Source organism: Falco naumanni, chromosome 9, assembly GCF_017639655.2.
Source record: "Falco naumanni isolate bFalNau1 chromosome 9, bFalNau1.pat, whole genome shotgun sequence".
Classification (NCBI taxonomy): Eukaryota; Metazoa; Chordata; class Aves; order Falconiformes; family Falconidae; genus Falco; species Falco naumanni.
The window spans coordinates 5,404,647-5,418,643 of record NC_054062.1 but is presented as its reverse complement, the minus strand read 5'-3'; the positions used below and the strand labels follow the sequence as shown (position 1 = coordinate 5,418,643).

The following is a 13,997-nucleotide window of genomic DNA, read 5'->3' as shown; positions in this document are numbered from 1 at the left end:
ATGCTGCCATTGTGGATGGCCGCTGTCAGTGCTGTGCAGGTACCTCCATTCCCCAGCCCACGTCCAGCTGAAGTAATACTAAATATATTGACCTCTCTGGGACAGAAAAGGATAAGATCTCCTGTAGAGTCCTGTAGTGTGCTGGACACACACCCCCCATCACTCCTCCCCATGGTCACACCTCCAACACACTCCTGGCCAGTGCTGAACCCATGGCTGGCCCACAGCCCCTCTGGTATCCCCATCACTTACCCTTCCCTTTCACTTGCGCATGGCTGACCTTCCTCCTGCTCCCCGATGGTGCCCTCCGCTCCTGCAGGGAGAATCGCGTGCCCCTGCATCGCCCCTTCTGCAGATCTGGCAGATGCTCCAGCAACTGGGAACTCTGCCCTGTCCCTGCCAGAGAAAAGAAGAGATGAGAACAGGACATGGCAGGACAGGGAGATGGGACACAGGGGACATCACAGGCTCTGCAGTACCCTTGGTTTTACCTCCCACAAGGGTATGTCTCCACCTTGTCCCAGCCTTCCCCAGAATCACGCTGCCAGGTTTGCACTGAGCTTCCCATGGCCAGCCCTACACAGATGTGACACATGCTGGCAGTGTGACCCATCTGTCCCACGCCAGCACCCCACTGCTCAGCCCTGTCTGTGTACAGAAAGGAGAGGAGTGATGGCGATTCACTAGATCTAGTGTCACAGCAGAACACAGACCCACGTTCGGAGGCAGTCACCTCTGCCATGCATCTTAGCTGTAGCCTTGGCCATGGCCCTTTACATGCCATGCATCAAGTGCACCTTAAAGCCTCTGCTCAGCATTGTTTTTTGGGTTTTTTTATATTTAAGACAGACAACCAGGTAGGGAGGTAGGGACTAGTGCAGTAGACAAAACCCAGAAACCCAAGGGAGGGGAACACAGAGCCCCAGAGAGGAAATGGGTCCTTTGCCAGCAGGCAGAAGTACATCCCTGCATCACAGGCAGGCTCTCCAGCAAACAAATGACCTGGTCGAGCACGTAGCCTATGCCACAACATCCTGCAGTTCCCTGTCCCAGCTGCCCAAGGAGATATTTGCACCCTGACATTTAGAAACACTTCCCCATGGCCTGCTCTGTGCTCTCCTTGTAGACACGGGTACAGTCAGTGGAACAAGTCTGGCTTTCCCCAGTAGTGAAGCCTTCAGCTCCAAGAGAGCTCACCAACATCAGAGCTCATCCAAATTGTAACAAGCTGAAACTGGAAGTAGTCACATCCTCTGTCACATCCACTGACATGCAAGAGACCCCTGGACAGAGCTGGGGAGAGGATGAACCCCTTCATCCCATCCTCACCTTCATCTCCTGTCCTCACAGGTAGCACTGGCAATGAACCTGGGAAAGGAACAGAGCCACATGTATTTATATTGCAGAACATTACAAGCACTCTCCCTTCTTCCCCACAGGGAGGGTCTGGGGACCCGTAATCATCCCAGCCCTGGGGTCTGCAAAGAAACTTCACAGAGGCTCAAAATCTCCCTCTTATGGTTGTGTCCAACAGCAAGATTACAGATGGAGGTGCCCAGAAGAGAGGCCCTGGACTTCCTGGGGTCACAGTCAGTGTTGCTGTCACCTCCTAGACAGGAAGACTGAAGAAGAACCCTGCCACTGTCCCCAACATCCATCCACCCATCCCTCATCACATCCCCCAAAAGCCCTATTGATGCCTGAGCACCACAGACACAGGCAAATGGTGTCAAAGCACTGTCCTGAACAATCAGGAATGAGCACTACAGGTGGGATAGACATTGCTCAGGGGTACAGGGTAATTTCTAAGGCACTTCAAAATGTTCCTCCTTCAGGCTTATCCAATACTCCTCCTCTCATTTGTTCAGCTGAATCCATTTACTGACAATCCATTTGCAATCTCCATCTGCCGCCCACCAAAATTAAAGCTTTATCCTAGCAAATTTACTTGCCCCTGGAAAAAAATACAGTCTGGGATCATACGTTTCAGTGCACAGCACCCCTGGCTACCAATGACCAGCACAGCACATCTCAACACACAGGACACCCCACACCAAGCAATCCTACTGAGGGAGCAAGCGAACAATCCACTCTGCAGTCCCAGGTATCCTGAGCCTCTATCAATGCAAGCAGAGCGTGTGCCAGCCCAGCCTTTCCATGTCCTTGTCTCCTTCACCACGCATCCCCAGGACAGCATTGAGACTATGGCTTGTGTTGTTTCTCTCCGGCACTGCCAAGCCTGCAGCTCTCCCCAGTGCATGCAGCAAGTCATGAGAGGTGTTTTACATGCCACCCTGTCTCCTAGGAGCTACCCAGGCTCGTGCAAAGCCTCCCCTCTCCTTGTCTTTATTGCAAAATGCTTTTAAGAGGCAAAAGGAAAGACAAACAGGACAATAACAATGCACTCTCTATCTAAAGCAGGCAGTATCACAGATTTCAGTAAAAGAATCCCATGAAATAGTGTTTTCCAAAATGGGGGGAAAAAAAAGTAAAGGTAAAAAAAAGCCTATGGGACTCCAAGGCCATAGCAGTCCCCCACACCCTACTCCCAGAGGGTTTGAGGCTCACTGTCTGCAAAAATCACTCTTAACTCTCAAACCCAGCAGATTCAAGTCTGCTCCATCCTGCAGCACAAAGTGCTAGCAGAAAGCCCCGAGATCAAACATAATCCCGCAAGGAGCTGGGCATCTCCAATACCCCATAAAGGGCAGGTGGGAGATACAGTCCCTCATCTCCTCCAAGCACCAGATCTGCTTCAGTGGTGACAACCAGGCACCTGCCCAGTCATAACCCATCCTTCACCCACGAGACACAGCAGCACTTCAAACTAAGCAGAGAAACCAGAGAAATCATCTGAGCACTCACGCATGAGCCCTGGCTCTCCCAGCAGCTCCATGAGTCCCACGTGGGATGGTCACTCTCTCCAGCAATGTCCAAGCACCAGCGTCCTGCACTCAAGCTGCAATTTAGCTGCCACGAGCCTTTGACCTTGGCACCAGTGTCAAGGAGGGGAGGAACCCAGTATACAAATGTCCCAGGGGAGCAGAGCTCCAGTACTAGAAAGTTACAAATTAAACTGCATGCCAGGACGAGATGGTGGCTGTGGTACGTGCAAAGGTCCCTCTCTCTACCAGCTCCCAACAGCAAGGTAACGACCCTTTCTAACTTGTCTCTTCACATTCAAAGCCCTGGGGACTGACCTTAACCTGCATTTTTATTAGAGTCTCCAGCAAACTGCACATTCAGCTTGTTGGCTTGGGAGTTAATGACTTTCTTTTAAAATTTAACACAGTTCTCCGTCACAAATTTCCGTTTGCCAGCACTAGGATCTGCCTTTGCCTGGATATTCAAATCCAAACACATGCTTAAACAGTTATTCCAGGCAAAAGGGTAACATACACAGAAAACCCACAGGGTTGAAGCTGGCTTTGTAATTAAAGAAACTAAATCAGGCTGGGAAAAATTACCTGGCTCCCAAATGGTAAAAGGATTGGAACAGGAAGGGTTTGGGCGATTTCTGGGCAATCCTGAGGGCAGACTTCTGGGATTAATGAAGTCTGCCATACAGGGCAGACACACAAACCTCAGCACTTTCCCAGCAGTGGGATAGCTGCAGCCCCCTCTTCCCCAGGGTCTGCACCAAAGCAGGGAGTACAGCACACAGCTGGGGTGCTTCTGTCCCCAACACCACCTCTGCGGCAAGCACAGCTGAATCGTTCCCTGAAAAATGCCAGTGAGAAACCCAACAGAGATGCAGACTGGCTGATTACCAAATCCTTTTCCGATCTGAGACACAAGAAAGGTTTCCCCTGCTGCAAGGGCATCTTTAGAATCACCCCCTCCTCCTCTGCTCACATCCCAGAGTCTGCACATTCTGTTAGAGCCCGAATTGACGAGACAGCTGCAGCACCCATAGCATGCCCCAGCACAGTCTTTGCTGCTGCCTTTGCCGAACTGCAGCCCCATCTGCTCTTGCTTTACTGGATTTTGACAAATGATAAGTACTAATCTGTTTCTGGTTTATTTTAATGCAATAAAAATAATATAATAACCAAGCTGGGTCTTTAAAAATTTCAGTGACACTTCTCATAAAAGAAATAGCTTTCAGTATAGCAAAAGATCTCTTGGGAATGATGATTTTGGCCTTAGTATAGTCACACAGATCAAAGTAATTAAGTTAAAACAGCTTAAAAAGTTAATGCCTGTCACCTGAGCTGAATTGTGTGCACAGTCTGAAGCTGCATGAAATGGCTGAGCTGCTTTATCAGCTAGCTGACACCATGCACCTGGGCACTGCTTTCCAGGGCTTCACCCAGGGCCTGGTACTGTTCAGCCTCCCAATGAGCCAGATTAGCTCACTAATTTCACAGAAAATTAACTATTTCTTGCATTTGCATAACAAACAATTTGATGGGGCATACAGTGGGGGGAGACAGAGATAAATGCCTAAATAGCACAATGGAAAGGGGTAAATTGCCCTTTTTGTTGGCAAAGATCTCCATCATCTGCTGAAGCCCCACTTCTGCACCGCGCAGAGTAAAATAAAACATACCAAGGTTCTCCTACACTTTTGTGTTCAGATTAAGCTAATTTAGTTGAAGGCTGATACTGAAAGGGCAGCTGCCTTCTTTCTCTCCCCATAACTCCATGGTCCTGACTCCCCCTTTTGCCCAAGTGTGGGAGCAGGCACATAGAATCATAAAATCTCTCAAGTTGGAAGGGACCCACAAGGATCATTGAGTCCAACTCCCTGCTCCTTGCAGGACTACCTAAATAAATCATATCACTAAACACATTGACCAGATTCTCCTTGAACTCTGACAGGCTTGATGCTGTGACCACTTCCCTGGGGAGCCTGTGCCAGGGACCAACCACATTCTCAGTGGAGAACCTTTTCCTAATAGAATTCAAGAATATTTTAGAAAATAAAAGCAGACATACTGGGTCCGACAAAGGTGTGTGTAGCTCAGTATCCTGTTTCATGTCAGAAGGTGATGCCTAGAGGAGAACACAAGAATAAAGCAGGCACATGAGACATCTTCCCAAAATAGTTGCCTAGCCCATAACAATTTTCAATTCAAGGACTTTCTACTACAATAGGGTCAGCTCAACTTTACTGTACATTTTGCAGCCATAGGAGTTGGATCCCATTTGGGTGGTGGCATATGGTTAGTTCAGCCTTAATGTAGCCACTTTAAGCCACCTCTGTGGATTAATTTGCATTCTGAATCAATTAGCAGAGCATACCCTGAGTATTGCATATATTGTTTCAGAATGATTATATTTTATCTGTAGTCAGAAAGGCATTCCCCTCCCTCCAGCTGAAAGCACTCACTTTTACAATGTTATTAAAGAGGATGAGGTTAATCTCTCCAGGTGAGATCACGTCTGACCCTGCTGCAAAGTTCAATCCTGTAAAAATAGGTCTTTCTGAACCGCAATACAAATAGAAGCAAGATTCACAGTGAAACAAAATCAAATTAACAGTATAAAAGGCAAATCACAAATTACCCTACAGGTTTCCTTTTCAAAACGAATTAACAAAGTTAGCATTAATGTAATAGTCAGTCCATGCAGCTGAGAATAGCTCCTTAACTGGTACACATAATTTGCCCAAATAGCTTTCTCAGGTCAGATAGGAAAGTCCACTCAATCAGTAGAATTTTAGGCTGGCAATTTTTTGATAGTCAAAACTGCTGAATTAGTTTATGGTAAAGAAGTTACGGTAAAGAAGGATCCCAAGAAGATATTCTGAGGATGACACTGCTGTATTTGGAGGCCTTAGTCAGAGACAATCTAACTTTAGAAGATCTGAGATAGGAAGAGAAGTGTGCAAGCAACATCTACATCATAGCACACTCCACTGGGATTTGGGCTCCTTGTTGCAGTGCCTATTTTTTCTGTAGGGAAAGGAAAGATGGAATGATTCCAGACATTAGAGCTAAATTTGAGGACAGATGCAGCTGAAAATTTAGAAAATATAATGGCAAAATAAAAGCTTATTTCCTTTTAAAAAGGATACCATCAGGTGTTTAAAATTCATTCTTCTATTTCTTAAAAAAATAAAGCAGACCAGCCATAGACAGTCTTCCAGAGAGATTTAAACTAGTAAATGCAAATCCCCGTAACAACATCCCACATCACTGAAGCCACTTCGATTCGAGCTGTCTAGCTGCATCCCTACCTTAGCTGTGTGAACATTCAGTCTCTTGCTGTTCTGTTTCAAACGCTGATCACTAATATGGCACGTGCTTTACTCTGGCCTTGAGCACTTTGCTGTCTCCTCTGACTGACCTTCAGTGATAACTTGCTCTCAGCAGCAGGGTAAGGCAGATCCAGTTAGCACTAATGAGGGGGAAGAGGTGTGAAGTGACTCAGGCCTGCAGGGGTTAGGAGCACACTGAACCCTCACAGAGCCTTATGCCTACATTTAGTCTTCCAATCCAAGAGCATTCCCAGCAGAACCAAAAGGATTGTTTTCAGTATCCAGAGAGAAGGCTTTGCAGATCAGATCACCAGCTTGCATGTGTACCACCTTCTGGTATGCTTCCTCCCCATTTTTAAAAGTGTAAGAGGTTAATCTACTGCAGTAACAGCCTCTTTGTTACAGGACTTGTATCGCACCTACCATAATACAGCTTCAAGAATGAAGGAAACAATATAGGTGTTCCACGCTGACTACTCTAAACAGGAATAATCTGTACTTTTTATTATTATTTATTCGGCCATGATGATCCTGAAGTATCATTTTTGCAATAGTAAAGTTAAGCAACATTCAAACCCATCTGTACTAACAGTGCGTTCTGCACAGCACAAGCACTACTTGATAAGCTCTGTGTCTGCTGCAGCTGGACCATAAACATAACAGGTTTGTGCAATTCTGAGAAAAACAAGCAGGCTATCATTGGAGTGCCCACCCTTAATGCAGGCTTAAAAAGCACAGAAAGTGTAACTCACAGAACTCACTTTCAGTGTAATTCTCCTAACATCAGTATCTTCTGAGCTTTCTTGAATCAGAGAACATAGAAGAGGTGTGGCAGAGGTGGAAGGAGTTCTGTGACACTCAGAATATCTAATCTACTCTCCCTGAAGAGTGACTGTGGGAAACATTTACTATTTTCAGTGCTGGCAGTTCATCTAAGTAAAGTAAAGCAAATGCAAGACGAATACTGAGAATCTAGAAATTACAAACTATAGAGTGCACTGCCACAATGGCTCCATTTAACAATGGCCAGGATTTCTAGCTAAGCAAACAACAAGAATTTACATTATAGCAACTGCAATTTTTATATATATCCAAACCACGTTCCCAGGGCCTAAGCACCAAATATGCATCTCCCACACCACAGCATGTGCTGAGCCATGCATGGGACCTGCAGAGCCTTAACCCTTCCTGCTCAGGGCATGAAGGTTACCACAAGCACAATGGTCGCTTCGCTGCTCAGAATCAGCATTAAAGGGCTCTCTCTGGCTACAGAAGAGGAGGGCACATGGTTAGACTCCTGTATATCTTGAGAAATTCTAGTAGGGAAAGTATAACCATTCTTAATTATCTGTCCTTAGTGATCCAGTTCTCATTGACAGCAGAAAACCCTTTAAGAATAGGACTGCACTATTTGTCTAATATTAAAGAATCACTTGGTTAAAGGGGAGATCACACCCACAGGCACACACTAGAAAGCAGCAATCAGCGAGTATATAAAGTCACCTCCAGGCAGCTGATATATAAACCTCACTTACAAAGACTTAACTAAAGCAAGTTGCTGAGCTCCATGGGTGGAAAAAAATCATTAGTAGGTGAGGTTATATGCACGTATATACATGAGGAAAAAATCATGCTGGAAACTGACCACCTAAATTTAACAGCCATTTCCTGCCATAGGAAGTACTTTCCGGCCAAGGACAGTAACACATTCTCTCTTCTTGTTGTCAGCCATCCAAGTTAAGTTACCTCAGAAGAAAGGCTTTATTTGAACAAGTTACTGAGATAAATTCTGGTGAAGTCACCTATTATATCGGTCAGACTAGGCAACCTATTGATCACTTCCAGCTTTAAAAAATATAAATATCTGTGAAAAGTGTTCAATTTGACCAGCTACTTCATGTGAAAAACCAACAACTACCTTAACTCCACTAGGACTCCAAGTCAGTTATCTCAAGAGTAAGAATGCTCTTTTCCCTCCTTCAGTGAAAATCAGAATTTAACCATAACTTTACCTTCCCTTTTCAAAAAGGTTCTAAAAATTGGATCAGTTTCCTAAACAGATCCAAGGACATCCCTTCTAAGTTCTTTTTAGTGTATCCCAGCACCATGGATGTTGACAAGTAACCATACCACAAGTAGGTTCATCCTACTGGCTTACACTTGCAGGCATCACCTTTGCAACCACTCCAGCAGGGAGAGCAGAAAGATGGTATCATCTGTGTAAATACTCTGCAAAACAGAAAAATCGTGCAAATTAACTTAGAAGAAAAAAACAACCTCAAAACACTGAAGATGTATACAGTATGAAAGTTAACAAAATTACAGAGGAATCAGGTTGTCCTCAGGCACAGGTACATCCTAGATCACAGTAGGCTGATGACCTGGCTTTGTGTCCTGTAGCTCCAGAGTTTTTATATTAAAACAGCTTTCTGGTCTCATTTAGCTGTCATATGTACAACATGGGACCTGTTAAACATGACTTGCAGTAGTCAAGCTTACTACTGCAAGTCAAATTTTATACTAATACAAAAAAGCTGCTATTTGTAGCACGAGTATAAATACAGTGACACACGAGCAGGAGCTTGGCTAAGCCAACCCAAGTGGAAAATCAAAAAGCACAAGATAATATTGTCCTTCTGTACCTCATGAAAACACAAATTAGTACTTTAATAGCTGTGCTTCAACCCTCCAGATATTGTAATTAGTAACAAACATACGCACGCACCAGTGGCCAAAGCATCCAAGAAAGAAGAGAGCCCGTTGTATCGGGAAGATACACACAACTCAACAGTAAGGGTCCAGTGTTTGCTGGTGAGCGGGGAAGCTTTGCACCGAACCCCTGGCTCTGGGCCAGCATCATCCCTGTTCCCGCTCCATCCTACCCCCTCCACGGGGCAGTAACCCAAGGCCGCCACGCTTTGTTCTCAAGGCACGTACGGAACAACCTCACCCTCTGGCAAAACAGAAAACAAAACAAGCTGCAGTGGCCTCTGAGGGCTGGCCTAACAGCACCCAGCCAATGTTAGCGTGGTCCGTTACGGTTACAATCAGTCATTGCCTTCATTAAAAAGTAATGCAGCACCCGCTGCAGCATCTCACCTCTGAGAGCCATAAAGCGGCCAGGGAGTTAACAACAGAATACATTAACAACAGCTAAAAAGGAGACTCGAGAGACACAATTTGTACAAGCAGTGATGGTTTTTATTAATCCAATCACTATAACTGGAAAGGTCATCAAGCTCTCACCCACACAAGCCTTTCTTCAGCTCTGACCTTTGTGTACTCAAAATGCCCTATACCATCCCCAACATGCTATTATGTCTAATACAAAGTTACCTTTACCTGCAAACTTGGCACAAATGTCTGTAAACAATCCGCACTACAATAGTACTGCCCTTGCTAGTGGAAAACACACACTTTCTATGGAAAAAAGCTGCATTGTCAATCACAATTCACAATTTCAAATATCACCCTGAGAGTGTACCAAATTAATCCACTCTGTTCTTGCACTCTGAGTTTAGTTATTTAGTTACCCTGTCAGGTTATCAACAGGGATAAGTGTCTCCCCAAATTATGGGAAGGCTGGGCCAGGCAGGCGCTGGGCCCTGCGGGGCAGCGATGCCCTCACGCAGCGCTGCAGGGAGAGGCCCGAAGCCATTGTGGGGGGCAGGAGAAATACCTGCCCCCACGGGCACCAACCCTCTCCCCTCAGGGCCCCCCCTGGCTCTGCCCCTGCTCCCACCCCAGCCCCTCAGGCTCCCGCTAACGCCCAGTCACACCAGCGCACCGCTGCCTGCGCCGCCCCCCCCCGCACACACGCCAGGCTCCCACAGGCACCCCCAGACTCCCAGCCCCGGGCCCCGCCTCGACCCCGGGCGCTCCCCCTGGCCCCCGGGCCTCCCAGACGGCCCCCGCCCGCCGCCTTCCCGTCACCAGGCAACGGCGGCCGCGGTGGCGGGCGGGAAGGGCCGCGCTGCACGCCGGGAGGGGTCAGAGGTGAGGGGGCAGCGGCTGAGCGCGCGCTCCGGGGCGGCCGCTCCGGGTGAGGTACGGGCCGGGCCGGGCCCCGCCGTCCCCCACCGCCTGGCGGGAGGCGCAGGATGGCGGAGAGACCGGAGGACCTGAACCTGCCCAACGCCGTCATCACCCGCATCATCAAGGAGGCGGTGGGTGCTGGGGGGGCAGCGCCAGCGGCCTCTGCGAGCGGCGGGGGGCGGCCGGGCCAGCTTTCCCCGCGGGGCCCCGGCGCGGCCTTCTTTGTCCCGCGGCTCTACAACCCAAAGCGTGCCCAGGCCTCGGGGAGAGGCCCCCGGGGAAGGGGGGGCGGCCAGGTGGGGTGCCCGAGGCCTCCGGAGGGGCGGCCCGGGCTGCGGAACCCCGCGGTGTCGTCAGCAGCGGGGCTGAACCGGGCCCCTAGAAAGAATCGGAGCAGAAGCGATTCCTTGTCTGTATAAAAATCCAGAACGGAATAATTCCCAGTCGTTAATTCAATGATCAGCTTGGTCTTGAGCTACGAGGCGTTGCTGAGTCTATCTGGGTACGGTGGGTGATGGGTCCGCGTCAGGAACTCGGTAGTCACTAGCTGAATTGCCCTGGAGATGGTGGCCAGACCCACCACTGGCCCAGAAGTTATTTTGCTTCTGTGTAGCCTTTTGCCTTGGAGAGAACACAGGCAAATTGCGGTTGGATTTCAGCTGGCATCTAAGTTTCAGTGATAGCATTCGAGATAAACATTTCATTTCCAGTTGTGCTGAGCCCTCTGAGTGACAGAATTGACACATGAAATATGTAAGTTTAAGGCATTTATAGCAGCTGCTGATCAAAGTTGCATATTTTTTTTCAGCTTCCTGATGGAGTCAATATTTCCAAAGAAGCTCGGAGCGCAATATCTCGAGCGGCAAGTGTGTTCGTGCTTTATGCAACATCGTGGTAAGAATTTGTTGCATCAGACAATCAGTGCAGTTGATTTATAATTCACCTTTCTGCCAGCTGTCCTGGAGATTTTTGCCCAGTGTTTGTTTCCATGTTGTCCTTTTGTATAAATAAAACAATCTTTAGTGTAATCTACCAGACCGCAGTGGTTGGGTTTGGATTGCCCTTAGCAACCTGTGGCGAAGGCAGGTTGGCTTTGTACACAGAGAAGCCCCAACCCCACCAGGGACAAGAGGGGTCTCAAACTGCCGTTAGCCTCAGAACATGGCTGCTTGGCCTTGCCTTTGCTCACTTTCCAGGCTACTCACCACACGGCTGCATTAGGGTAAGCATGAACCAACCTAGTCAGCCTTGGAGCTGGGCACAGAGGACACACGAACGTTCCTGGGGTGGCTCAGGATACACTGTGCAGGCAGTCCCTTCTCTGGTGTAAGGTGCTGACGTGGCTTTGTGGAATTGTCACCTCACAGCCAATGTTCAGGCTTTCTCCTTCCCCTGGGTTGTAGAAAAGGTCCATGCCAGCAGAAAATTAATGCTGTGGGAAAGCAGTACGACTAGGTGAAAGCACAAGCAGCCAATGCAAACAAGGTATCTTAAACTACTATTAGTAAGTGATTAAAAAACCCCCAAATGTTTAGGAGATGGGGTTTTATTTTTAAGTTGCACGTGACTTCAGTAAACAAGACTAAATTAATGACAGTTACCAATTACCTCTCTTTTACTTCTTGTATTTGACTAGTGCAAATAACTTTGCCATGAAGGGGAAGAGGAAAACACTGAATGCTGGCGATGTTCTCTCTGCCATGGAGGAAATGGAGTTTCAGCGATTTGTAGCCCCTTTGAAAGAATCACTGGAAGGTACTGTCCTCAGCTCATGTCGAGGGAGTCTAATTAGCACCAAGTCCTGTTTTCCTCGAACACTGGACAAGCAACACTTACTTGCCTGTCTTGTTTCTCTTCTCTTTGCCCAGCATCCTACACTGCAGTTTGCCTGGGGAATAAATAATGTGCACCTTAACAGGACTGGGATAACATTATTTCACAACTGATGAGGATTGAGAAAGTCTCATCTGCTATCACTCCCCTATTATGTTTATGTAAGGAAAGTCTTAGGTGCTGCCTGTAAATGTGAACTCCTGCGTCCTTTTCAGCATTTTTCTGCTGAAACTTAACCTGATTTCCTATGGAGTTGGTCAGCACAGCTCAAATAATAGGGTGAGTTGCTGCTATGTGTTCACTGCTCCCCTTGTAAGGCTGGAGAGCAAGTGGATGTTAGACTTCAGCTACTGTACTGTTCATGCCATGGATACACTGGCTTGCAATTTTTCAGCGTTCTCTTTTTCTCTTTTAGTTTACAGGCGTGAACAGAAAGGAAAGAAAGAAGCCAGGAAAGACAAAGACAAGAAGGCAGACTCGGAAGAGCAAGATAAGAGCAGAGAGGAAGAGAATGATGATGATGATGAAAGGATGGAGGAAGAAGAGCAAAATGATGAGGAGGAGGTGGACAACTGAGCTTGCTGATGAAGAGACGTGCAGGGGCTGGGTTTTGTTCAGAGGAATATAAATGCTGTAAATCAAGCTTGCTGTGTCCCCTCTTGTTTCCAGTAGAGTTTTGTACTGTTCCTCTGGGGCCATCCCTTTTTGGCTTTAACTTGTACATAAAGGACTTCTGCTAAAGCTTTTCTCTTGGAAGGACCGCTCCTCCCTGCGCGCAGGGGGCTTGGCACCCTCCCCAGGTTCTGAGCAGGCAGTAATGGGACTGGGCTTCTTATGCTGGGTTGGCTCTGAAATAGAGGAGAAAAGAAACGCCAGATGCTCAGTACAGAAGCTGGCCAGGAGAACTGGAGAGACTGTTGAATAAGCTCATTGCACCAAGTCGAACTGAATCAAATAGATCATTCACCCTTTGGGGTTGCGTATCTACATGGTGATGTCAGGAGGCTTGGAAGCTGAATATTTAAGCCTTTTATCCAAGTGATTTCCATCCCCCGCCCCCCTTTATTTTCTTGCATTCTGGCTGTGCCTTCTCTTCCTGCTCTAACTTTTGACAGTGATACTGTGTCTTTCAACCTTGCCAGTCATATGCAGCAATATGGTACAAGTGTACACAGACCAGCGGTCTGCTCAGCTGACTCAGCCAAATCAACCTAAATGAAAGAACTTCACAGCACTTATGATGTAAACTAAGTACCGAAAGTGATTGTTTTGTGTCTTCAAAGCCCTAGGAGACCAAGAGGAATTGTATTAAAAATCTGAAGCAAAATGAACAGCTAAAACGTGTATCGGGGATGGAAAAAGGCAGCTGAATCAAGTGGTGCGTTTGTTGCTCGTCAGCACTGGGGACCAGTGGATCTGATGCTCTCGCCTCCTTTCCCTCCTTTGCAGAGCTGCAGTTCCTGCAGCCAGGTTGGTGACTGCAGCCAGTTTAAATGTGGTAGAATAGAATGCTGGATCTTGTCAGCTTGGATTTTTCATTTCCCAATTGGAATGGACTAATTACATCCCTCGTTAGTTCCAGAGATGCGGACTGTCTCCCAGGGTGATGGGCTTCAGGAAAGCAGTGAGGACAGGACGTTGCTACCTAGGAGGGCCAGCCTCAGGCCTGTGTTTTTTAAAATGGCTCTTTCAAGAAAGATGGGTTGAAACAATTTGTATTCCTAGTCCTTGTATAGGTTTGTTCTTTTACACTTGAATTGGTAGTTTTGATGCCTTTCCTTTCTCTCTCTGAGAAAGTATCTATTTAGAATAAGCTCCTTTTGGGGGAAAAAGGCTTTATTATTTGATATTTTTTTTAAGACTAATACACCTAATTGAACTTAACTGAGGTCTGGTGAAGGAAACGTGAGGAAAGTTTAAGTAA

At 47.2% G+C, this 13,997-nt stretch overlaps 1 protein-coding gene and 1 long non-coding RNA gene across 2 annotated transcripts; one reads left to right on the top strand and one right to left on the bottom strand.

The window, feature by feature from the left end:
- Positions 1-334: 334 nt before the first annotated feature.
- Positions 335-6,277, bottom strand: LOC121094003. The gene is made up of 4 exons (XR_005829704.1): positions 6,185-6,277; positions 4,942-4,998; positions 1,330-1,368; positions 335-396 (listed from the first exon to the last, which is right to left on the bottom strand). It is a non-coding gene; the product is annotated as an uncharacterized LOC121094003 (long non-coding RNA).
- Positions 6,278-10,189: 3,912 nt separating this feature from the next.
- Positions 10,190-12,715, top strand: POLE3 (DNA polymerase epsilon 3, accessory subunit). Its single transcript, XM_040607237.1, has 4 exons — positions 10,190-10,371; positions 11,049-11,134; positions 11,877-11,995; positions 12,489-12,715. The coding sequence occupies exons 1-4, from the start codon at positions 10,306-10,308 to the stop codon at positions 12,647-12,649; spliced, it is 432 nt and encodes a 143-aa protein (XP_040463171.1). The 5' UTR covers positions 10,190-10,305; the 3' UTR covers positions 12,650-12,715.
- Positions 12,716-13,997: the final 1,282 nt, after the last annotated feature.

Coding starts and splice junctions, on each gene's coding strand:
- POLE3 (XM_040607237.1), top strand. CDS start 10,306: ATGGCGGAGAGACCGGAGGACCTGAACCTGCCCAACGCCGTCATCACC. Junction 10,372..11,048: donor CCCGCATCATCAAGGAGGCG/GTGGGTGCTGGG, acceptor ATTTTTTTTCAG/CTTCCTGATGGAGTCAATAT. Junction 11,996..12,488: donor TTTGAAAGAATCACTGGAAG/GTACTGTCCTCA, acceptor TTTCTCTTTTAG/TTTACAGGCGTGAACAGAAA.